This window comes from Pan paniscus, chromosome 3 (assembly GCF_029289425.2).
Source record: "Pan paniscus chromosome 3, NHGRI_mPanPan1-v2.0_pri, whole genome shotgun sequence".
Lineage (NCBI taxonomy): Eukaryota > Metazoa > Chordata > Mammalia > Primates > Hominidae > Pan > Pan paniscus.
The window spans coordinates 79,297,750-79,323,359 of NC_073252.2; the positions used below are offsets into that span (position 1 = coordinate 79,297,750).

Here is a 25,610-nt window from a genome sequence, read left to right on the forward strand (position 1 = left end):
ATTAACATGTATTATTCTGATTTTGAGTATTAAGAATTTTTTATTTAAATCATAAAGTCCCATTTGCTTCATCTTTTGTTTTCTTCAATATTTTCAGTGCAAGTGGTGGCCTTGATAATGAAACACATTTTCTCAACAACACTTTATTGGAGTATGTAGATTTAACTAGACAACTACTGGAAGCAGAAAATGAAAAAGACTCTGACACACTGAAGGATATACGATGCCATTTTAGTGCCTTAGTGGCGAATATTATTCAGAATGTTCCAGGTATTATTTTCAGTTTCTTAAAGCATTATTGAGTATTAAGGAACCGTCATATTTTTTCTTTCCTTGAGGTTTAATAATCTAAGTTGATAAATAACGTATGAACATACTGGAAAAATATGTCAGCATAACCTGGATGGCTGGAGTTTGTTTTCCCTTTGAATTATTGTCACTGATTAGAAATAAAAAAGCAACCCAGCATAGAATTTCAGTAATAATCAGGATACTGACACAAAAACCTGGAGAAATCAATAGAATAAGCTCTTTAGGATAGCCTTGTTTTAGATGCAATAAGCAGAGTGCAGTGTCTCATGATAATTGAGAATAAAATTAAGAAGATACTTTTGAATAATGGGAAAAGAGTATAGGCCATAAATACAAAATGTAACAAGGATACCATGTTACTGATTTACCAGATATGTTCCAATTATTGAGTAGGTTCTATATCGACAGATACTGGTTTAGATACTAGGAAGATTAATATACACAATTACATTTTTAAAAGTTAAATTATTTACAACTGTAAGAAGTAATGTGACTAGCCTTTGGCATACACTATAAATGTTTCTTTTTCTCTTTGAAAAATTAAAGTCACATTGTTATTTTGAATAGTATATACAGACAGTGGATGCCTAAAGAACATGGGTTATATTTTATAACAGGGTCATTAAGCACTTAATTACATATGTCAATTTCAACTGTAGGAGCCTTGTTTTCATCTTTGAAAGGAAAATGACACTGTCAAAGGAAAAGAGCATATTTTTTTCGAAATTTTCTGATCTGAAGCTCACTAATATAAAGATGTGGTTTAGTCTATTACTAAACACTTTTTTACAACTTCCACGTTGGTTTATTGTGATACTGCTGAGTTTCTTCAAGAAGGATAGATGTAGAGAAATTATATAGTAGAATTTCAAAATGGGGGAAAAAAATCCTTGGAGATCATTTAAACCAGTGGTTTTCAAACTTTGGTGTTTCTCAAAGCCCTGAGGTTCTCTGATGCCATCCGCAAAAAGCAGCAGAATGTGTTTGGACACTAGGCCTGAACTGCCCTTTTATCTGTTTTATATACTGAGATTACATGTAAGCTTCCTTTAGCAGGAAAAGGCAGCTTTCCTGCTGAAAAAAAAAATAGAAAGTTTGAAAACACGTATCTCGTCCAAAGCCCTTACTTACCAGTGAACCAAGATACAGAGGTGTGTCTGTGTTAAAATCTTGGCCAATCTTACCATATAGCCAGTGATAGCCCAGGGAGAAATGGACTCCTGGCCCCACCTCTGTGCCAGCCTTCATGTGCCATTGAGCCTGCCATGGAATTTCTGCTTGCAGAGATGCTCTATGTCATGTAATGCTGGGACAGGGTGACACAGACTGCAACTTTGTTTCTGTGATTTGCATATATATAAATGATCCCTGCTACCGCGGAGGTTTTTGATAGTTTAAAATGAAAACTTCTGCTTTCTTTTTTACACTATTACACATTCAATAACATGTTGGTATAAAAGTTAAAGCAAAAAGAAATGGAAATAAATGTTTTCTATCTTTTTTTATTCACAGTGCACCAGAGAAGAAGTATTTTTCCTCAACAGAGCCTTCGTCACAGTCTATTTATGCTGTTCAGTCACTGGGCAGGTCCTTTTAGCATCATGTTTACGCCCTTGGACAGATACAGTGATAGAAATATGCAAATTAATAGACATCAATACTGTGCGTTAAAGGTATTTACTTAAAAACCTGATTTCTTTTTTCTTAAGAGCAGAGTTAAATATTTTTAAGTCTCTCAGTCACTAGTATTAAAAAGAGGATCTGAGAGTATTAAAATGTTTTTCTGCCGTATTCAAAACTTATACCATAAGTTATATTTAAATACATAAAATACAATGAAAAACAGTTCCAGAATCTACTCAAATTTGATCACCATTATCTTAAAGAACTTAGGATTACTTGAAAGAAATGCCTTTTTTTCCCTTACTTAATTACTTTTTCTTGGTCTTTTTATCTTCCCTTCCAGTACTGTTCAAACTCCATGTCTAATTTGGTATCATATTTACTTACTCATAATAAATTTCTCAGTTTTAAAAAATAATTTGTAAAGAAAAAGATTAAAGTATTGTGACTAGATAAGTATTTTGCCTCTTCTCATTAAGCAACCAACATTTAACCTCTTAAATTTGTTAAATGTAATTCTAATATTATTATTTGAAGGCTATGTCTGCTGTACTATGTTGTGGCCCTGTTGCAGATAATGTAGGACTTTCATCAGATGGCTATTTGTACAAATGGTTGGATAACATTTTGGATTCTCTGGACAAAAAGGTAATTATGACAATTTCCTTAAAGGTTCATAATAAGTTGTCATTGTATTATTTGCAGTTAATGTATGTTGCACTAAAAACAAGTCTTTTTAAAAAATAAGATAGCTTAGGATCATATGCAAAAAGCATATTATATAAAGTTAAATAGGATCCCATAATGTAAAAACGTTCCAATTCTTATGTATCATTAATTTGAATAATTTTCATTTCCCTTTTTATATTATAGGATTAATACAGTGGTATGTGTCTCTCAACAGGGTTCTAAGTCAATAAATAAAATACCAGCATAGAACATATTGAGCTGCATGGGAAAAATATGTTATTTGCTATGTTTCATTTCGGTTTTTTAACCACTTTCCATTTAATCATTCCTCCTTGCCCTCCACACTCTGCCTTCCTTACTCTCATATTGTACATATACAGACTTCACAATTTAAAATAGGACTTACATTTTTCCCCCTCAGAACAGTTTTTCTATTGGATTATCAAAAACAAGAATAAAGCTTGATAAAAATAATTGGAGAGGTTAATGACTCATTTTTCTGAAAGCACCTAATCACTATTCATATTCATTAACTGCCTTCAGGGCTCTGTTGGAAGACAAAATCATACTAGAGAGGCTCGCGTAAAAAGCGAGAGGCCAAATTCAATTCATCTGTGTGGTTTTTTCTGCTGGCTGAATAAAATGAGAGGGAGGTGAACAAAAGGAGATGGAATTTTTCTATTAATTAGAATGAATATATGCACTATATTACTTTAGTAAGAACTATAGGGAAATAGACAAAAAATATATAACGTTCTCTCTCGGGCAATTTCGCAACCTTTACCTAGGTTCACCAGCTGGGCTGTGAAGCAGTTACGTTGTTACTGGAGCTGAACCCTGATCAGAGCAACCTGATGTACTGGGCTGTGGACCGCTGCTACACGGGCTCCAGGAGGGTGGCGGCCGGCTGCTTTAAAGCCATTGCTAATGTTTTCCAGAACAGGTACTTTAGATACAGGTTTTTTGTTTCATTTTGTTCTGTTTTCTTAAAGAAAAGTTTTTCTTTTGAATTCAAAAATAGGAAGACACCAGTTTAGTTGTCCTTCAGTATCTGTGGGGGATTGGTTCCAGGACCCCTCTCAGATCCCAAAATCCATGGATGCTCTAGCCTTCTATATAAAATGCTGTAGTATTTGTATTTACTCTATGCAAATCCTCCCGTATACTCCTTTTTTTTTTTTTTTTTAGACATGGTCTCGCTGTCACCCAGGCTAGAGTGCAGTGGCATGATCATAGTTCACTGTAACCTCAAACTCCTAGGCTCAAGTGATCCTCCCACCTCAACCTCCCGAGTAGCCAGGACTGTAGGCTCCCACTACCATGCCTGGCTGATTTTTAAATTCTTTGTAGCGACGAGGTCTCACTACGTATGTTGCCCAGGATGGTCTTGAACTCCTGGCCTCTCACTTTGGCTTCCCAAAGTGCTGGGATTTCAGGCATGACCTGCCGCGCTTGGCCTTTCCCTCATATTTTTGATCCACAGAGGGTTGACTGTATTTTCTTTTCTTAAGCTCAAATGCAGCCATGTCTAACCCTTTGAATGTGAGGACCTTTTTGCTTATCTGTGGTGGTGGATATTACAAAAATTATGCATGAATTTTTTTTTTTTTTTAGTTCATCAGCTGTTTTTAGTGTATTTTATGTGTGACACAAGACAATTCTTCTGATATGGCCCAGGGAAGCCAAAAGGTTGAACACGTGTGCTCTAATGGAATTTAACCAAAATAAGGACAATTATCACCATGCATCTGTTGTTGTACCTATTGCCTTGAAAAAACCAAGTCTCCTCATAGGCTTAGAAGATAGATGCCTATAAGCCTTGCCCTTTGCATATCGTATTTATTAAATGGTGCAAAAGCCTCTAAACATTGTTATTTACTTAATATGTAAAATTTATTCCTAGGGATTATCAATGTGACACAGTGATGCTTCTAAATCTGATACTGTTTAAAGCAGCTGATTCTTCTAGAAGTATCTATGAAGTTGCTATGCAACTTTTACAGGTTTGTAAACATGTGAATTTAAATATTTTTTTACTCAGGATTTAATGAAGCCCAATAATTTAGTCTTGCTATTAAAGCATACTGATAATAGTATTTAGCTTTATTTATAGTAAAGAAGTTATGGTATCAAAGCCTAATTATTATTAGAAGTATAAGACAAAGATAATATAGATATTTAAATTTATAAGTAATGCAAACTATTCCTAAGTGTATTGTAGAAGGATTATTTATGATAATGTGTGTGTATGTGTATGAAGGTACTTATAAATATGTGTCCATGTAAGTATTTCTGTTCAGCAGATGAGAACAATGTGTGTCCAAATTTTTTTGGAGAGCCATGTGAAAAATAATTAGCTCTTTTTATCATATTCTCATGTAAATTTTCTTTATTAGGTTGAGGAGAAATAACTTAGAAAGTTAACTTACCAAACACGGTTATATTGTTAGTATACAATAGTTAACTAATTCATAATAGGGCAAGATTCTTCCATCTTAACCAAGGGCTAAGAATAGGATTCAAGTAGATGCTTTTTCCAAAGGCTCTGAAGTGGTTCTGATGCCAGTAGATCCATCTTAGGAATTATATACCCTAATGCCTTTGTTAATTAAGAGGAAAGTTCAGCAGTACAGCTCTTTAAATAGTGTAATGTCGAAAGGTCCTCCTTGAAGGGTTTTTTTTTTTTTCACTTATGCATATATTGTACTACCATATTTTTGTGCAAGAAAAGTGGTAAATCTTTTTCAAGTAATCGTATATTAAGTTGCTGGAGTTATTTTCAGACTGTGTTACTAACCTGGATCATTGGCATTAAATACGAGGAATGTAAATTCTTTTAGTGAGAAAGAGTTTTTGTTTGTTTTGTTTCATTTTGTTTTTGAGATAGGGTGTCACTCTGTCACCCAGGCTAGAGTACAGTGGCACAGTCATGGCTCACTGCAGCCTCTACCTCCTGAGCTCAAGTGATCCTCCACCCTCAGCCTCCTGAGTAGCTGGGACCACAGGCACACACCACCACATCTGGCTAATTTTTTAATTTTTTTGTAGAGATGAGGTCCTGCTATGTTGGCCAGGCTAGTCTCGAACTCCTGGCCTCAAGTGATCCTCCCACCTCTGCCTTCCAAAGTATTGAGATTACAGGCATAAGCCACTCCACTCAGCTGGGGAGAAGAGTTTTTTTAAAAATTATAAAATTATAGTTAAACTTTAGAGAACCCATAAAATCTTAACCTAAGTTGATGGAATCACATTCCAATAGATTCTGGAACCGAAGATGTTTCGCTATGCTCACAAATTGGAGGTTCAGAGAACAGATGGAGTACTCAGCCAGCTGTCTCCTCTACCACATCTCTATTCTGTTTCATATTATCAGTTGTCCGAGGAACTAGCAAGGGCGTATCCTGAGCTAACTCTCGCCATATTCTCAGGTATGATCAATGAACTGGTTAGTAGTTTCTATTTGTCAATCATTTCTTCAGAAACAATTTTTAGAAAATTATAAATTTATTAAATTACAGGTTAAATCAAAACCAGACATGTCTTTACATAGGAAATATTTTTTTCTTCAATAAGAACTCTTAATTCTGATCAGTCACAATATTTAGGTTTTTCTATCAACGGCGTCCTTATAGGGTTTTATACCTGACCTTCCCTTCGCTCCCTACTCCATCAAAAAGAAAAAAATACAAGAGGGACGACTTTTCACATGTGACTTAAAAGTATTTCTTAGTAGACATAGGACTTCTTGAATACATTGTATTTTGTGTATTGGCATATGTTTAATAATAAAAATAGGCAGGGATAAAGTTATAGGCAGTTTTCCGTGAGCGAAACCCCTAACCATAGGAGCAGGTGGTACAGTGCCTCGAGCAAAACTCTTTCTAGTCTCCCACATGTTGCTTGTCGCCTACATCAAGATCTTGTTCCATTGTAAGTACTGGCCATGCTCCAACACTGGGATCTGGGAGATTGCAGAGTTCTGCTGTGGGTCCTTTATTTCATTTGGGCTCAAGAGATAGTGGACTTAGCTGGCTTGGGATCTTTGCACAGCACCTATTTTAGCAATAGAAATAGTTTATTTCCCATCCCTAATTGACCTGAGTGGGAGAAAAAAGCAATAACAACAACTTAAATTCTCATAACATTTAGTTCTTGAAAGCAGTTGACCTGTTTGGTTTGCCCTGGTAGTTGGTAGCAATGTCTCTTCCTTTTTCCCAACCCCCGCATCCCTGACAGCCCTTCCAAGATGAATATGAGTGATCATCAACACAAAATAGCGGCCACCGTGAACACAGATTTTGTGGCTGCTGAGCTGCTGCTAGAGGCTTTTGTACAGAAAGTAGAGGAGTCCAGCTGCGTCTCAAGAGATCATGTAACTGTTTAGAATGTCATGTCATCGCCTAGGATGTCTGCTGGTACAGGTTTCGACCGTGCCCACACCTCCACCACCTTGTCATTCTTCCTTCAGTTCTCTCTTCAGACACTCTTGTCCTTAGCATCAACTAATTTTAACTCCTTTGCTTAAGGTAGTTCATTCTAAACCAAAACAGCCTCTCAACCTGACAAATTCCATAGCTAACCTACATTTTCACTTTCACTGTTTCTAAGGCAAGACAAACACAATATTCATTCAGAATTTTACTGCACAGATACAGGTATCGGCATAAACTTTGCCACTTTAAAATTTGAGGGCCCTGATCCTTTCTTTCTCCAGATTCAATGCAATGGTCTCTAAATGTTGTCAGCTCTGAGGCCCTTCCCATTCTTGCTCCTCACATCCTTTCCCTCCTTCACACCTGCTCCTAACCCCTTCCTCACCCCTGTGCCTTGCCTCGAGTATATACACTCACTATTCCATATTCTCAGTCCTCCTGCATGCCTTAGATCTTCACAGATGGCCTTCACACTCCACTAGTATCAATTTCCTTTCTGTAGCCTCACCAGGTACCTTCCAAGTGCTCAGTCTAGTCACTGGCTAATAGTCTTCAGTCTGTTTGCTACTTTCCACAGCAATTGGTGTTAGCCATCTTATATTTCTTTAAGCTCTGACCTCGCTTAATTTCCAAAAACTTAATATTTCCTGCTTTTTCTTCTGCCATTGAGTATTCCTTTTCTGTCTCTTTTGGTAGATTCTTGCCTTCCGTCCCTTTTTTTCTTTTTTTATTTTTGAGACAGAGTCTCTCTCTCTCCCTCTCCCCCACCCCCTATCCCCCTCCCCCTCTTCCTCTCTCCCTCCCTCCCTCCCTCTTCCTCTCTCCCTCCCTTCCCCCACAAAGCCATCGTCTTCCCTCAACCTCCCCAGTAGCTGGGACTACAGGTGTACGGCACCACACCTGGCTTTTTTTTGGAGAGAGAGGATCTGGCTGTTACCCAGTCTGGTCTCCAACTCCTGGCCCAGGGGATCCTCCCACCCCAGCCTCTCAAAATACTAGGATTACAGGCATGAGCCACCGCACCCAGCCCCATATCTTAAGTGTTAGTGTTACTAGGGTATCATCTCGGGCCCCCACCTCCTATCATCTCATCTCCCTCCAGGAAGTCAAACCACACCGTGACCCCTATACCCACAGACAGACTCTTCCTTCCATAGTCAGGATCTCTTCATTCAACTACTTTCTGAGCTCCATGTCTTTTATACCAGAGGTAATAAAATTGATGTCTTGATAGAATCTTTGTAGAAGGTTAAGGTTGAGCATAATTGCATGCCAGGACTGAGCACTTCATTGGCATTATATTGGATTTGCACAATAACTTCATGAGGCAACTAGTTTTGTTACTTTCTTTTTACCAAATAAGAAATCAAGGATCAGAGGTTGATAGGTTAGCCCTAGGTCAGGCTATCTATATGTGGTAGATCTGTGGGATTCAAACCCAGGGTTGTGCAATTCCAGAGCCAAGTTCTAAAACACTTCTCTTAATGAGTAAGTAAGTACAGGGTCTAGCATGGAAAGAGAGGAGCAAAGGAGAAAGAAGATTTTTGTTTATGGTGATTTATGGAAATTAAACAACGTATAAAAGGCTCACAGGCTTTGGAATTGTCCTTGCGGTTTGAATCTTGGCCATTTGGTAATTGTTCAGCAAATTACTCTGACTCCGCCCACCTCACAGGTTTGTCATGAGCATTAAAGGATCTGAATGTAAAAGTAACAGGCACATCATAGGCATCTCCCCTATATAGAACCAAAATTTGTGAGGTTCCTAATGGGTCAATTTAAAATTAATCTGTGTATAAAGATGTTCTTTTATCTTTTGATTACATGTTTTTGTTCATTGTGATAAAAAAGCATAAAATTTGCCATCTTAATCATTTTCAAGTATGCAGTTAAGTTCCAGAATTGTTTAGTGTATTCACATTGTTGTGAAATAGACCTCTAGAACTTTTTCATCCTGCAGAACTGAAACGTCTATACCCACTAAACAACAATCCTGCTTTTCCCTCTGCCCCCAAGCTCTGGTAATCAGAATTCTACTTTGTGTTTCTATGGATTTGACTACTTTAGGTACTCCATATATGTGGAATCATACAGTATTTTTGTTTGTGACTGGCTTATTTCAGGTAACATAATGTCATCAAGCTTCAGCCCCGTTGTGGCATATGACAGGATTTCTTTCCTGTTTTCCCTTTTTTAAGGGTGCATAATATTCCACTATATGTATATACATTTGGTTTATTCATTCATCTGTCAATGGACATTTAGGTTGCTTCCACCTACCTCTTGGCTATTGTGAATTGTGCTGTTAATGAACATGGATGTACAAATATTTGTTTGAGTTTCTGCTTTCAATTTTTTTCAATGTATACTCAGAAGTGGGGTTGCTGGATCATATGATAGTTCTATTTTTATTTTTTTGAGGAACCATCATACTGTTTCCCAGAAAGTATGCACCATTTTACAATGCCACCAACAGTGCACAAACATTTATTTTAACTGCCAAAAGTATTTTGTATAAAATGTATGTGATTTATATTAGCTGTTAATTTTATGATGTCATTGAGGTGAAATTTGCTAAAAGGAAAAACAATACTCATAATTGTTAAGTGTAATGAGTAAAATCTGGCTTCTGAAATCTGTTGGAATTAATTACGGGTCAGAGGAAGCTGAAATTACATCAGTTATCTTTGACTTGTTTTCACTTTCAGAGATAAGCCAGAGAATCCAGACAGCTCACCCTGCTGGGCGGCAGGTGATGCTGCACTACCTGCTACCATGGATGAACAACATCGAGCTGGTGGACTTAAAACCTCTCCCCACAGCAAGGCGACATGATGAAGATGAAGATGATTCCTTAAAAGACCGAGAACTTATGGTGACTAGTAGGCGCTGGTTACGGGGAGAAGGATGGGGATCTCCACAAGCCACTGCAATGGTTTTGAACAATCTGATGTATATGACAGCAAAGGTAAAATGAGTTTTGTATTTATAATTGCTGCACAGAATTATTGAGTGAGTAGATGTGGTTAGAAACAGATGAAGAGGCTCCATAATCCTGTGATAACCAAACAAATGTCTTTCTTTAAAAAAGACTCATTAGATATGAATTTTTTTTACTAAAACCATATATGATTAATGATATTTATGTTTAGATTTGTTGGAAGAAATTATTGTTTCTGTAAAGTGTGGAAACGATTAAAGCTATCTGTACAAAACATTTTTTAATATTTCATGGTATGACAAGTTTGGTTTTTATAATAGGCAGTCATGACTGAAGTATCTTTTGTGCATATTGCATCTAGTATGGCGATGAACTGGCCTGGTCGGAGGTGGAGAATGTGTGGACCACACTTGCAGATGGCTGGCCCAAAAACCTGAAAATAATTTTGCACTTTTTGATCAGCATTTGTGGGGTGAATAGCGAACCAAGCCTCTTGCCTTACGTATGTATTCAAGTTCGTTTAATTTTAAAATATATGTATATATTTACTAGTATCTTGTGATGTCAGAGTATGGGCAGCAGTTGCCCAGGAGAGGCAAGGCAAGGCAAGGGCCAGGATGAAGACAGTCAGGAAATAGCACATGGATTTATTCACTGATTCAGTTAGCAAATGTTATCTATCATTATGACAGGCCAGGTGCTCTTCTGGGCATTACAATCTGATGGATAATACAGAATTTATTTGTTGAAGCTACATCTGATTTATTTAATGAATAAACCAGTAAGCTAATAAAGTATAGTGTGATAAAGGCTATAAAAAAATTGCAGAGTTCTGAGAGTAAAAAACCTAGGAACCACAGCTGTCTGGAAGGATTCAAGATGACACTTGAGAGAAAGTGATATTGAAGCTGAAACCACACACTGGGGATGTTTCTAGTTTCTGCTAGGCAGAGCTGGCATTTAGATATGAGAACAGGATGGTGAGTGTGAGCTCAGTGCACGTAGGATTGTCCTTCAGGCTGCTGGAAGCAAGGGAAAGCATGGTAAGAGATATGAAACGAAGAAGATAACATCTTTGCCTTCCAGGGGAGAAAGGAACATCCAGATCTGCCCAAGTCAAGAGGACACATTTGATATGAAACTATGAAACCTGAGGGTTAAATGGATACACATGCTCACATGTCTTTGTAGATGCAGATATAGATATCTCCCGTGGCAGCATCCCCCAAAAGTGTGGTCCACGGAAGACTAGTCCTACAGAATGTTATCTAAAAGTTCTTACAGGCCAGGCGCAGTGGCTCATGCCTATAACCCCAGCACTTTGGGAGGCCGAGGCAGGCGGATCACCTGAGGTCAGGAGTCCGAGGCCAGCCTGGCCAACATGGTAAAACACCATCTCTACTAAAAATCCAAAAATTAGCTGGGTGTGGTGGTGCATGCCTGTAATCCCAGCTACTCAGGAGGCTGAGGCAGGAGAATTGCTTGAGCCCAGGAGGCAGAGGTTGCAGTGAGCCAAGATTGTACCACTGCACTCCAGCCTGGGCAGCAGAGTGAGACTCTGTCTCAAAAATAAAATAAAAATAAATAAATAAATAAAAGTTCTACAGATTCTATTTTAAACAAACCACTTGATAGCTTTGCTTTACTCAGCATTCCCCAAGTTCACTTGGTCACTGAAAGCATCATTGCCAAGGTGTACCACAGGCATAGTGCCTTTGAGAAGTGCTTAGAGAACTGTAGGTGTATGGTACAAGACAACGTTACCGCACGTTACCTCTGTGACTGTGTCTCCTATATTCTGTCTGGTGCTCCCACCCTTCAGCTGCGCTGGCCCCCTTTGCTTCCAGCTCTCTCACCAGGCATTCCCTCCTCGGGGCCCTCACACTCACTTGCCTTCTCTTCCCCAGTTAGCCACGTTACTCACTCCTCACCTCTTTCAGGTCCTCCTTCAGGTGGCAGTGCCCACTGGGACTTCTGCTGCCCATCCTGTCTAAAACTGCAAATGCACCACCTCCACACACACACTCCATTTCCTTTCCCTTCTTCATTGATCTTTCTGGCACTTAATCATCACCAAACACATGATATGTTTTACCTATTTACCTCATTAATTTTGCATCAACCAGTAGATTGTAGGCTCCTTAAGAATGGTAGTTTTTGTCTATTTGATTCACTGCTAAATTTCCATTTAGTGTAGTGCCTGGCACATAGAAGGTGCCCATTAATTGGATGAACGAATGGGGGAGTTAGAGTCAGAACTAGAAAAAGCATGGGATTATACTTTTAAGAGGCCAAATGAAAATTTGGGGAATAGCCATTTTCCAGGAATTTAAAAGGAGCCATTTTTAAATGTCAATAATAATTTATTGGTTATTATTTTTTAAGCACTTATTATGGGTGCTTATTATAGGCATGGTAAAAGCACTTCATCCACATTATTTAAATCTCAGAATCTATGAGTTTGGTGAGATCACTGCAGTTTTACAGAGGAAAAAACAGGGCAGAGAGAACGGTAATTTCCTCAAGTTCTCACTCTTGTCACTTAATAGATCTAGAATTCCAACCCAGATCTGATTGTGAAGTCAGTATAAGCTTCATGGAGAAAGGAGTAGAGTTAAGGTGGGGGATGGGGCTTGAAGACTTGATAGGATTAGGGTTGGGAGCGTCAACTCGGAGATCCACAGTCAGGCGGAAGGAACCCACAAAGGCAGGAATGCACACAGCATGCTCAGAGGAGATCGAACCTGAAAATAGAATTAGCAAGTAGTGCCTATTGGATGGAGTAAAGAGCCATACCTAGAAGGTTATCACTGGGTAACCATGATAAGAGTTTTGGCCTGGTGCTGTGACTCACGCCTGTAATCCCAGCACTTTGGGAGGCCAAGGCAGGAGGATCACCTGAGGTCAGGAGTTCGAGACCAGCCTGGCCAACATGATGAAACCCCATCTCTACTAAAACTACGAAAATTATCTGGGTGTGGCGGCAGACACCTGTAATCCCAGCTACTCGGAGGCTGAGGCAGGGGGAATTGCTTGAACCGGGGAGGCAGAGGTGGCAGTGAGCCACGATGGTGCCACTGCACTCTAGCCTGGGCGACAGAGCGAGACTCCGTCTCAAAAAAAAAAAAAAGAATTTGGTTGGGATATAATAAATCATGTTTTAAGATTCATCCAGGGGTCATATAAAGCAGGGCTTTTCATATGTCTGTAAAAATACGAATCATTCTGATTCTGGAGGTGGGGTGGGCCTGAGAGTCTCTATTTCTAGCAAACTCCAGATGATGATGCCTGTCTTGCTAGGATCACATTTTGAGTAGTAAGGATTAAAATAGGGAGAAAAAGAGATAGGCTGATCAGTTATGAAGTTATTTCAGTAGTATACATTACTAAAACATATGTATATACTACTGAAAAGTTTTTCTACTTATACTGTGTTACTAGCCATTTTTAAAGTGCATTATAAACCTTAACTCATTTAATCTTCCTAATAGCTATATGAAGTAGGTGCTATTACTACCCCCATTTTGCAGATGAGAAAACTGAGAGCAACTTTCCAATGATAGAGTTAGTAAGTGGTATATCCACATTCCAAACCAGGCAATGTAGTTGGAGTGCTAATTTAGTTCTAGTTCTTTGCTCTTAATGACTACTCTGGTTGACTATAGGGAATGGGGAAGGCGGAATAAAAGATAAACCCTGGGTTTGGAGGCTGGCTAACTAAAAATCAGAGGAAAATCTTAGGATGTTATTACCTGTGTTTCCATTAAAAGAGAAATTTTTACCGAAAAGTATTTTTTTGGTTTTTTTGGTTTTTTTTTTTAAAGTAAAGAAAGTGCATAAAGTGGAAACCACTAAACCACTAAACATACTCAGTTCATCCTAATTAGATCTAATGCTGAGAGTTAGAGGGAGGACAGTATTGATAAAGCTGATTAATGTCTTATTGTTGATCAGTGCTAATTTTGATTTAGATTGTGTTTATTCATCTACCACTTAAAGTTGAACTTACTCTGATAAAGTTTGTCTCAGGAGAAATTAATGAGATAAAAACTTTGCTTTTTCTTTTCTGAACGATTTCTTTTGTGACAGGTGAAGAAGGTCATTGTATATTTAGGTAGAGATAAAACAATGCAGTTGCTAGAAGAGCTGGTGAGTGAGCTTCAGCTGACCGATCCTGTCAGTTCAGGGGTCACTCACATGGATAATCCCCCGTATTATCGCATCACTTCCAGCTATAAAATCCCTTCTGTCACCTCAGGTGAGAAATTTGTTAAAACCGATTGCTGTGTGAGATGATAGACATCTTCATCTGCTTCACTATGGTAACCATTTTAGGGTCTCTATGTCCCATAACATGTTATGAATCTCAGATATATACAATAAAATTTATTAAAAGAAAAAAACAAATCTTCCTCAGTATTGAAAGAGAAGCTTAACATAATTGTTAAACAAGAGTTTATTGTGTCTTTAAATGTATATATATACACACACCTATATGTATGTGCATATATTAAAATTATTGTAATATTTTGAGTATGAAGAAACTATGTTCCTAATAGAAGAACATCCGATGAAATTCAAAATAGTAAAAAGGCTATTGTAGATGAAATTTCTGTTAAACTCTTTGTTACTCAGTTTACTTTAAATGTTTTCAGCATGCTAATAACATTATCTGTAAAACTAGAAATATTTTAAATTATCTCTTTATAATTTATTTTTTACCATCCATTTTCATCACTTAGTCCTTTTGTTTTATTTTCCAGGAGATGTCTAATAATGCTTCTATTGAATTTTTCATATCGGCTAGAATGTTTTTAATTCTAAAGTTTCATTTAATTATAATTTTTTAAAGTAGCATCCTATTCATGTTTCATAGTTGGACTGTTGTTTCGTATCCAATAGTTATAAAGTTTTCTCCCAGCAGAAGTCCTCATTTTCTCTACATTGCTGTTTTGTGTTGATAAAACTTTTCTCAAAAGCCTACCAATTCTAGATCTGTCTTTTCATAGAGAGTAGAATATTAAAAAAATATAAGTTCTATAAGTATATATGGAACTTGTTGTCTGTGTGCTTTGTTGTACCATGATTTCAGTGATGCCAACGTCTGTAGGTCTTTTCTCCTAGATTTATCAGATTCCCTAGAGAAAACTCTTTCTAGTCATTTGCCTGCAGAGGGTGTGTCTGTGAACACACACACACACACACGCCCCTTTGGACTGTTTATATTTATACACACACATATACACAGGCTTCAAACTTTCTGGAAGCCCAGTGGGGTAAGAAGGATGTTGGGGGGGGTGCAGTCTCAAATTTTAGCATGTGCATTTTCATTTAATGCCCCCGTTCTTTGTAAGGTGCCTCCTCTTTCAGGAGTACATGGCGTGCCCTAGTTCAGGAATCTTCTGATTTACTCTCATCAGAAAAGACTTCTAGAAGTGGGGAAAGACAGCCACCCAGCTGCAAGAGGCAAGAAAGTAGATTTGGGGAATCAGTTACTTCTAAAATAGATTGACTTTCAGCCAGGTTTCCTATTTTTTCGCACCACCTTCAACCCCTGTTTCCAGAGGTTCTTGATGCTACTCATCCCTGAGCCTTTTGGAAATTCAGCAATATAAACATGGAAGCTTCTTGGTTTTCACCCACCACTACCTTTGGATTCAGCCTTCTTAACACTTAATTACTTACTGTCCGTTTGTATTCTAGCATCCAAAAATTTGTTTGTCTTATGTCCTTTCCCTTTTGGTCATTATGAGTACATTCCTTTTTTTAAATGACTTTGCTCTCATTTTAGTTAAGTTTTGATATCTTATAATTTGAGATCTTTTGTTCTTATTGGGTTATTCCAGGTTTGTAGATTCACGAGTACTGCTTTGTCTTTGATTACAGGAACTACTTCCAGTAGCAATACAATGGTAGCTCCCACAGATGGCAATCCTGATAATAAGCCCGTTAAAGAGAATATTGAAGAGAGGTAAGTACTTCTCTGTTCTGTATTAGCCTTTCAGTTTGACAGATACTGGTTGTCATCAGAATAAATGATATTTTCTGCATTGAAATGTGGATGTTGCTGTGTTAAAATTCGAGTGAAAAAAATATATTTCCATGCTGGAAACTTTCCACATTGAGAGTTTCAACATTAAAGATGCTAGCCTGCTAGATTTTTTTATATGCTCTAATGTATAAATAGGTTGTATATGGTAAGTCACTTTTTGTATTGCTTAAAGTTTTAGACCTATATAAATGGTATTTACTCCACCTGTTTTGTATGCCAGAATATTATTTTAGGTCGAAATAATTGATTAAAAGTTTAAGCTTTTGGATTATAAGGTGGAAATTAATGTACGTCATAGTAAACTTTTGTTAGTATTTTGTGTACTGTGTCCTTTTTTTTTTTTTTTATTGAGATGGAGTCTTGCTCTGTTGCCAGACTGGAGTGCAGTGGTGCAATCTCAGCTCAACCTCTGCCTCCCAGGTTCAAGCAATTCTCCTGCCTCAGCCTCCGGAGTAGCTGGGACTACAGGCACACGTCACCATGCTCGGCTAATTTTTGGTATTTTAGTAGACACGGGGTTTCACCATGTTGGCCAGGATGGTCTCGATCTCCTGACCTCATGATCCTCCTGCCTTGGCCTCCCAAAGTGCTGGGATTACAGGCTTGAACCATGGCATCCGTCCTCCTTTTTTAAACAGAGAAAGTGAAACATAAAGTATAAATACCATTGCACCGTGAACTGTGACTAACTTCAGTGATCATTCCCATAGCTATGTGCACCTGGACATTTACAGTGGACTAAACAGTCATTTGAATCGGCAACATCACAGACTAGAATCCCGATACAGTAGCAGCTCTGGAGGATCTTATGAAGAAGAAAAAAGTAATAAATTCCAAATGTTTTTAATATAACTATAAGGGTGAGGTGCATTGTTAATTACATTAATGTTAATAAATATATATTTTCAGTAAATTGTTTTTAAAAAGCGTATTTAACTGCCACTAGTGGTGTTCCAACATAATCTGAAACATCTTGATTTTAAGAAGCAATGTAATTGGGTGAAATTTTTTTTAAAGCAGTGGTTTCCTATAGATAAATCACAAGGAACATAAGAACTGGTTCTCAGGAAGCATCACAGAACAAATACTGGAAACAGGCTGATTTTTTTTAGCAGGATTGCTCCTTCCGCATGGATTCACTTTTTCCTTAAAAGATTCTCCCTTGGCAATTGCAAAGTGAATAATCTACCCAAGTTTCACTATAACGTTAAGGTAGGGTATCATAGAAGCACAGGCTTTCAGACTGGGAAGGGACACTGAAGATGATCTGGTCCAATCTCCTCATTTTGCACATGATGGAACTGAGGTCCAGAGAGGTTAAGTGACTTACCCACGTCACACAGAATTCACATTTCCTGACATTTTTTATTGCACCCCGCAGCCCCACTGTGGTAGAGCAGAGTTCCTTTCAAGATGGAGCTGTGTTGGCCCTATCTCAGGATATTTAGAACTGAATAACTTACCAGAAGGCCCTTTGTTACAAGGCAGCTTCACCAATAATGTGATCTCCTGGCTTGGACATCATTGATGGAATCATGATGAAGTGCTAATATAGTTTTGCTTTGACGTACAGGGTGGAACCTAAATTAATCTCTTTCTCTCTCTCCCTCTCCCTGGTTTGCTTAATTTGATAATATTTGTGCCTAGATTTTCCTAGCAAACATGTTGAAATAGTGGGAAATTTTTTTTATCACTTTCCAATACTATATAAATAGTTGGGATCTTACTAGAGTTTGCTTATATTGGCAGAAATTAGATGGTGTAGAAAATGAGATCATTTTATCTTGATAGGTGATTCAATGCCACTTTATTCTAATTGGCGACTGAAAGTGATGGAGCATAACCAAGGAGAGCCACTGCCCTTCCCACCAGCTGGAGGCTGCTGGTCACCACTGGTGGATTACGTGCCTGAAACGTCATCACCTGGATTACCTCTTCACAGGTGGACTACAGCGTCATTCCTTTTACATATGCACCAAGTTGCTGCTGAACACTGTCGGCTTTCTTTGTGCTATCTGACAACACAGAATAAAAGCAATCTTCTTTATGGAGATACTGCAACACAGATCAATGTGTTTAGATTCTAAGAAATCTAAAAAACTCAGAATTCTAACTTTATAAAATTAATATTATTAAATCTAATTCTGCTGCTGCTTTTCTGGGTGTCTGGCATAGTTACTTGACCTTTCTGGGACCCAGTTACTACATCTGAAAAATATGACTTTCCTATGGTAGGCACTATTATTTTGCATCGAGTTAAATTGAATTCTACTTAGCAAAATCACAATAGAGCAATTACTGCGTTCTTTCAAAATGTATTAATGCACCAAACATGTATTGAACACCTACTGTGGCAAGCAGTGTGCTAAGTCTCAAGGTTGAAAGATGAAGAAAATGTGGCTCCTGAGTTCAAGGAGCCCTTAGCCCTTATGTTCTGTTCCATCTCTTTAACTTAATGGTTAACGTTTTCTTCAGCTGTATTTGTTTTTCCTCCTTTTTCCTTGATAAGTTGTATTTTTCCATGAAATGTGATATTAAAGTCTTCAAGTAATTTTGTACCAAATTCTCTCTAGGTTTACTGAGATCTAGTAAAACGTTAATGAAACTCTTATTTGTCATAGGTGTAACATAGCAGTGATCCTTTTGACTGATCTCATCATTGATCATAGTGTGAAGGTGGAATGGGGAAGCTACCTCCATCTTCTTCTTCATGCAATTTTTATAGGTAATAAATATTTGGTTCTAATTCTTTCATCTTATATTTTTATGATAATTTAAAAGCAGTATGGTTTTATGACAGTTTTTATGTGTTTCTGTTTCCTGTTATTTTTATGTTATTTCCATGACACTTTTCACTATGATTCCTCTGGTCTCTTGGGGAGTTATGTCTGGCCCCTCTTCTAACCACAAACAAACATGTCTATTACCCCCATTCCTATTCCTATCTTATGGCCTCGCCTGCCCACACACAAACACACATATACTATACCAAGGAAAAATTCTGTGGCTGTGGCAAGAGTCAAATTAACTTACCTCTGGGATTGGAAACTTTCAGAGTGAATGAAAAGTTGAGACAGGTTCTAAGTATTTCCCGAAAGAACTGGGTTGTTGGATAGCCTCATTATTATACCTGAAACTCCATCGTGCCTTCTGTAGCAAACATGTGGGATCTACCATATCTATAATACATTTGATGCTTATAGGATTGGCTTCCTGAAGCAAGTCCAGATAGCCATCTCCTTATAAGTTTTCCTGATGGGCACACTTACTGTTGGTGTATTACATCATTCCTTCAGTTAATCATGTACTTTCTGTTATGTGCTAAGCACACAAAAAACCCTGCCTTTAAAAAAAAAAATTCATTTCCAGAATTTTTTTATGTTATGTAACAGAAATAATTTTTAAGAGATCACTAAATTTTAGACATGAAACACATTTAACTTACCTTGAGTCTCCCTAGTACTATAAGACAGTAGGCTATTGTAAAAGTATGTAAGAACTCTAGGGCAATAAAAAACCATATAATATGTCACCTTCCATGAAATCTTTCATATAATTTCTCCTTTTCTTCAAAATGTGAGTTTGGTAGTAAGAATACTCATTATTTCTCTTTATTGATAATGTTTCTCTACTATCCTTTTTAGGGTTTGACCACTGCCACCCTGAGGTGTATGAACATTGTAAACGCCTGCTTCTGCACTTATTAATAGTAATGGGACCCAATAGTAACATCCGAACTGTTGCTTCTGTCCTTCTCAGGAACAAGGAGTTTAATGAGCCCAGGGTGCTTACAGTCAAACAAGTTGCACACTTAGATTATAATTTCACAGGTATTTGCTTTAAATGTACAATTTGAAAGTAGAATTATACTTTATTAATTTGGAATCCTGCATTAGAGAAAGTCAACTGAATAAAAGTTGAAATACTAGAGAACATTTTAAAAATGTAGTTGTATTATTTTAAGTACCATTTAAATTATTTGCTAGTAAAAGAAGGGATTAAATTTAAAATATTTGAGTCTGCATTACCTCGAACGATCTTTATCGAGATTTAACTTAGGAATATGTAAGTTGAAGACATAATGAAACTGCTTAATTTATTGAGGACGAATTACGAAAAAGATGTTGAGCTTGTATTAGATTCCTCTTATTTGCAGGATCTGAAAACTGATAAAGTAAGGCATTTAAAATTTTGTTATTCTCGTGATTATATTTACTGCATTAAAAACATACATTTTGAAGTAGTGAAGTCCAAGTTAATGAGACTTAATATGGTTTATTTCACTGTCAATGTTAATTTTTGTTTTTTACTTTTAAGGTATATTTTCTTATATCCTATAACTAACATTTCTTTCATTCATCAGTACCGTCAGGCTAATAACAAGTGATCTAGAAACTTTTTTTTCAAAATTGCAATAAAATTACCTTTTTTTTTTTTTCTAATCATACAGTGTCAGATACAGGGTTCATCAATTTTAAAGTTAGTTAAAACCCTGTTATTTATTTAAAATCCTATAGTTAGGAAACAATTATTAGGAAACTTATTAGCCTTTTAAAACTATGATTAAAAGAAAAATGGAATGAAGTTTACTGCCTTTTTATATTAAGGCACCATTATTCAAAATTCCATAGCTTGTTTGTTTTTAAGGCTTCTCTTACCAATTTGTAAATATGGGCATTAGTAATAACCTTTAACAGTTTTTTAAAAAATGATTGACGCACTATGTGTATTTCAGATAGATGAGCCTTTCTGCAATGGAAATGGATCAAAAATTATAGAAAATTTTCTATAAAAAGTTAAAAATCAGTTCATATTATAGAAATGTGACTGACAAGCAATGTTGACAAAATATGCCAGAATATTAGGAAACTGCCTCTTGCAAGTTTCTTCAGCAGATGGCGGCAGAGGACTGCATAGTACATCCAAATTGCTAAGTTTTCAAGCTGTGAAACAATGTTTGCCCCAAAACTTACTTGCTGTAATTTGGTGTTTATGAGGATCAGCAGGAGCACTGATTCACATCACCTTGCACTGACAGATTGCCTTATGTGTCCCATAGAGTCTATAAGGAACAACAGTTTAATTCTATAGGTATTTTGTGAGATTCTTTCATGTTTTAGGTATTCATGACGATCTTTCTCTTTCAGCAGGCATTAACGATTTTATACCTGATTACCAGCCCTCCCCTATGACTGACTCAGGGCTTAGCTCAAGTTCTACCTCTTCTAGTATCAGCTTAGGAAATAACAGTGCTGCCATTTCACATCTGCATACCACTATCCTCAATGAGGTTGACATCTCAGTGGAGCAGGATGGAAAAGTCAAAACCCTCATGGAATTCATTACCTCAAGGTAACACTGGCAGCTCTTATCATCCCAGCAGTGTATGTGTTAAGTCATTCTTTCATTGGTCAGGTATTATGAGCCATATTTTTGTTGTCTGAAATACCATTGATGTGAAATACACAGGTTTGTATTGCACAGTATTTTGAAAATTAGGATGCAATCAAAGACTCTTTTGTGCCAATGCAGTTATACCTCAGGACTTTAATCATATCTGGCTATTTAATGGCCAAAGAGAATGAGTATTATCTGAATATATATTTCACTTTTATTAGCTACATTATCATTCAGTCATCAAATATTTATTTATGGTCTACTCTTTGCAAGACACAATGAGTAGAGAGGGAATATAGGTGGGGAGAAAGGGCATGGTATTCCATTGCAAGAACAAAATCACAGGAGCACAAGAAAACCATGTGTTTGGAAATGGTGAGGAATCCACTCTGACTGTAATGCAGAGAAAAGAGAGTTGTTCTAGACAATTATGGAAAGCTTGGGAGAGTTCAAACTGGCGGGCCATGAAGCCCAGGCCATAAGGTTGTAGATTATATTGAAAATCATTAAGCTGGGAGGAGGGTGGGAGGCATCATTTAATAAATATGTGGAGAAAATCAGCCCCATAACAGCGTGTAGGATGCATTAGAGGTGGAAGGAACCAGAAGCAGTGCGTAGCGGGTTCTCAGGGCACTTTGGGCCTGTGTTAATAAAGAGCTTAACCGAGGTGGTGGCCAAGAACACAAAGACGTTTTGAAGAAAGAATCAAGAGGACATTACTCTGTCCTAAACTTTCCCTGTAGTTTTAGCTAGTAAATTATTCTCATTGCATTTCACCAGCAAATTATTTTCTTTGCATTACAATCTAAATACAGATTATATTTTGACCTGGAACACATAAGCAGTAACCAATATGCTTCACACTTGGCAAAATTTGGCATCTTTTTCTACTACGTCTGAGAGAATTTGACTGGTCTGTTGCTAGACACTGAAATGAGATCTTTCTCTCCTTGCTGTAGATCATTACGTATTCATGTGCCTAAGTAGTAGTAGACTGTGACCTATTTATTCAACTACCATCCTTTCTAATTGTAAAGGTGTAATTTAGGCAAGTGTGAGTACAACTGTTAATCACAAGTGAAAATCCAAGGAAATTACATCTGTTCTCTGTTTTCAGAAAAAGAGGGCCCCTTTGGAACCATGAGGATGTTTCTGCCAAGAATCCTAGCATAAAGAGTGCTGAACAGTTAACTACATTTTTGAAACATGTGGTTTCTGTTTTTAAGCAGTCAAGCTCAGGTATCTTTTAAGAAATATTTTAGTTTTAGTGACATTTTAATGTGATGTCAATTTCTGATAATGCTTAGCAAAAAGTTAATAGTTGATATTGTGATACCTCTAAAAGTTTTAGACTTTTAATTTATTAATGATAACAGATGTTCTCACTGAAGAAAAATTAAGTTACTACTTAAAAATGAGTGCTATCTATGAAATGCTAGGCTCCTTAGTTTTGTGTTTGATGGCATCATAAAATTACAATACAATTGCATATTATGAAAAAAATACATTAAACGGACGTATATAGAAATGGGAAACTTAAAAAAAATTGTGCTGGTATAGTCTTCAGTAATCTAAAATTCAACACATTCTGAAAATCATAGTCAAATTGTATATGTCTAGAGCAGTGGTTCTCAACTAGGGGACATTTGGCAATGTCTAGAGACAGTGTCACCGTTATGGGTTGGGGGCAAGGGGTTACTACTGGTATCTGGTGGGTTGAGGCCAGAGACACTGCTAAACATCATACCCTGCTCAGGGCAGCCCTTCCAACAAAGAATTTTCTGTCTTATAAGGTCAGTAGTGCCAAGGTTGAGAAACCCTGGTCTCAAGGATTGCTTCCGTAAAGATTAAAGGGTCATCTAAAATGCAAATGGAATTTAAGCAAAGAAAAAGCATTGACTTATAAAATGTGAGAGCCAGGAAGTGTGCTAGCTGCTAGCTTTAAGATGATTCACTTCTGATTATAACCCCATTAGTATTCTAAAGAACAAGAACAACCTACTCGTTTCCTTTGCATTCACAGAAGGAATTCATCTGGAACATCACCTTAGTGAAGTTGCTCTGCAAACAGCACTTTCCTGTTCTTCTCGACACTATGCTGGGAGATCCTTTCAGATTTTCAGGGCCCTAAAGCAGCCTCTCACTGCAACTACACTTTCTGATGTTCTCTCCAGACTTGTAGAAACTGTAGGGGATCCAGGAGAAGATGCACAGGTATTTCCTTATATTCTTTCAGCAGTTATTGAGCAGCTACTAGTTGTCAAGGATTTATTGTCCATATAGATTGCTATAGCTAGAGCAAGATAATGGACATCTAGAATTATAGTCAGATGTTGAGCAGGCAAAGAATTAAGAGACAAAGTTAGTTTTGTAATTAATATCGAATAACCTACTAATTAAATCAACTGTTCTAGTGCCTATCGGAAAAAGCTTTACACTCGCCCACTCACACAACACCCCGCCCCCAAGATCTTAACCTGGGATGATCACAGGGTAAAAAAGATAGGAAGTTAAATTTAAATGTGAAGTGGAGCATTGAATTTTATGTTTTAAGATAAATGAACTGTTGCACTAGAGAACTTCAGTTTGTACAGATGAATGACTTTATTAACGCTATTATAAATATCAGGGATACAGTGATCAATGAGACAAAGTTCCTAACATTCTAGAGCTCATATTCTATTGAGGGAAACAAACCTTTAGTCTTCCAATTATACATAACATAATTTATCCTACTGATAATGCTGTGAATATAATAAGATAATAAGATTAAAGGAGAAGGAATTGTTTTACATATGATAATCCATCTGAGAAGGTGATTTTTGAAGAGATACTGAAATGAAGTAGGTTCTGTTTATGATCTGGGGAAGAATATTTCAGGCATAGGAAAATAGGACTAACAGGTGCAAAGGTCCTGAGGCAGAAGCAGTAGGGCTTTTCCGAGGAACATCAAGAAAATTGGTGTCGCTAGAATACATTGCAGGATGTGTTGCAGGAAATTGATGAGGTAGGTAGGTTCAAATCACGTAAGGCCTAGTAAGCCCTGGTAAGAGGCAGGACTTCACTCTGAATTGATGGGAAACTACTCAGACATTTTGAGGGAAGGAAGGTGATGGATGTGATTTCTTTTTTTAAAAACTCATTGTGACATTGGGGTGAAATCTGTAGGGAGGGCAAGAGTGGAGGCAAGAGAGGGCAGGAGGTTAAGAGTCCAGCTGAAATGGTGGTAGCTTAGATTAAGGGAAGTTATGGAGGTAGAGGAAAGTGGTCAGATTTTTAATGTGTATTTTAAAAGTGATATTTTCAGCCAGGCACAGTGGCTCACACCTATAATCCCAGCACTTTGGGAGGCTGAAACGGGTGGATCACCTGAGATCAAGAGTTCGAGACCACCCTGGCCAACATGGCGAAATCTGTCTCTACTAAAAATACAAAAATTAGCTAGGTGTGCAGGCGGATGCCTGTAGTCCCAGCTACTCGGGAGGCTGAGGCAGGAGAATCACTTGAATGCGGGAGGCAGAGGTTGCATTGAGCCAAGATTGCACCACTGCACTCCAGCCTGGGCAATAGAGCAAGACTACGTCTCAAATAACAAACAAACAAACAAAAGTAATATTTTCAAGACTTGCTGGTGGATTCAGTTTAGATGTGAAAGAAACAAGGATGGTTCCTAGATTTCTGACCTGAGCAATTTTGAGTAAATTGTGGCACCATTACAATCAATTTATACACCATTGATTTGATGAGTTTGCATCAATCAGCAAGATCATGTTGCTCAAGAGTTTAATCATTTTGTAACACAACATGGAGTTTGTTCTATTTTAAAATCCCATTAGGAAGTCCATTGCAGTTTCTTTATTCCAGAGCATAATTAATTAGAATCTGCCTTTTTCCCCCCAGGGATTTGTGATTGAGCTTCTTCTCACATTGGAATCTGCAATTGATACTTTGGCTGAAACCGTGAAGCATTATGATCTTCTTTCTGCCCTTTCTCAGTAAGAATTTAAACCAGGCAACCTAATATAGAGAGAACTTGAATAGCTAACTACATATAGCTATAACTTTTAAAATTCTAATATTGTTAGTAAGCACAATACTGCCCAAATTAGATGGATTACCAGTGGGGAGATGGGCCGCAGACAGTGAGGACTTGTGAAAAATC

The 25,610-nt window shown here is 37.4% G+C and overlaps 1 protein-coding gene across 3 annotated transcripts in view; it reads left to right on the forward strand.

Annotated features, from left to right (window-relative positions):
• FRYL (FRY like transcription coactivator) overlaps nucleotides 1-25,610 on the forward strand; it is a 157,791-nt gene that overhangs the window by 88,386 nt on the left and 43,795 nt on the right. For all 3 annotated transcript variants that reach the window (XM_055111564.2, XM_055111566.2, XM_055111565.2), the window contains 18 exons: nucleotides 98-270; nucleotides 1,825-1,985; nucleotides 2,473-2,583; nucleotides 3,414-3,568; nucleotides 4,529-4,628; nucleotides 5,885-6,053; nucleotides 9,767-10,026; nucleotides 10,361-10,501; nucleotides 14,089-14,257; nucleotides 15,886-15,970; nucleotides 16,762-16,874; nucleotides 17,843-17,993; nucleotides 18,673-18,776; nucleotides 19,696-19,881; nucleotides 21,199-21,403; nucleotides 22,566-22,687; nucleotides 23,472-23,662; nucleotides 25,349-25,443. In XM_055111564.2, coding sequence (XP_054967539.1) covers nucleotides 98-270; nucleotides 1,825-1,985; nucleotides 2,473-2,583; nucleotides 3,414-3,568; nucleotides 4,529-4,628; nucleotides 5,885-6,053; nucleotides 9,767-10,026; nucleotides 10,361-10,501; nucleotides 14,089-14,257; nucleotides 15,886-15,970; nucleotides 16,762-16,874; nucleotides 17,843-17,993; nucleotides 18,673-18,776; nucleotides 19,696-19,881; nucleotides 21,199-21,403; nucleotides 22,566-22,687; nucleotides 23,472-23,662; nucleotides 25,349-25,443 — 2,691 coding nt within the window. The remainder of the gene's footprint in view (nucleotides 1-97; nucleotides 271-1,824; nucleotides 1,986-2,472; nucleotides 2,584-3,413; nucleotides 3,569-4,528; nucleotides 4,629-5,884; nucleotides 6,054-9,766; nucleotides 10,027-10,360; nucleotides 10,502-14,088; nucleotides 14,258-15,885; nucleotides 15,971-16,761; nucleotides 16,875-17,842; nucleotides 17,994-18,672; nucleotides 18,777-19,695; nucleotides 19,882-21,198; nucleotides 21,404-22,565; nucleotides 22,688-23,471; nucleotides 23,663-25,348; nucleotides 25,444-25,610) is intronic.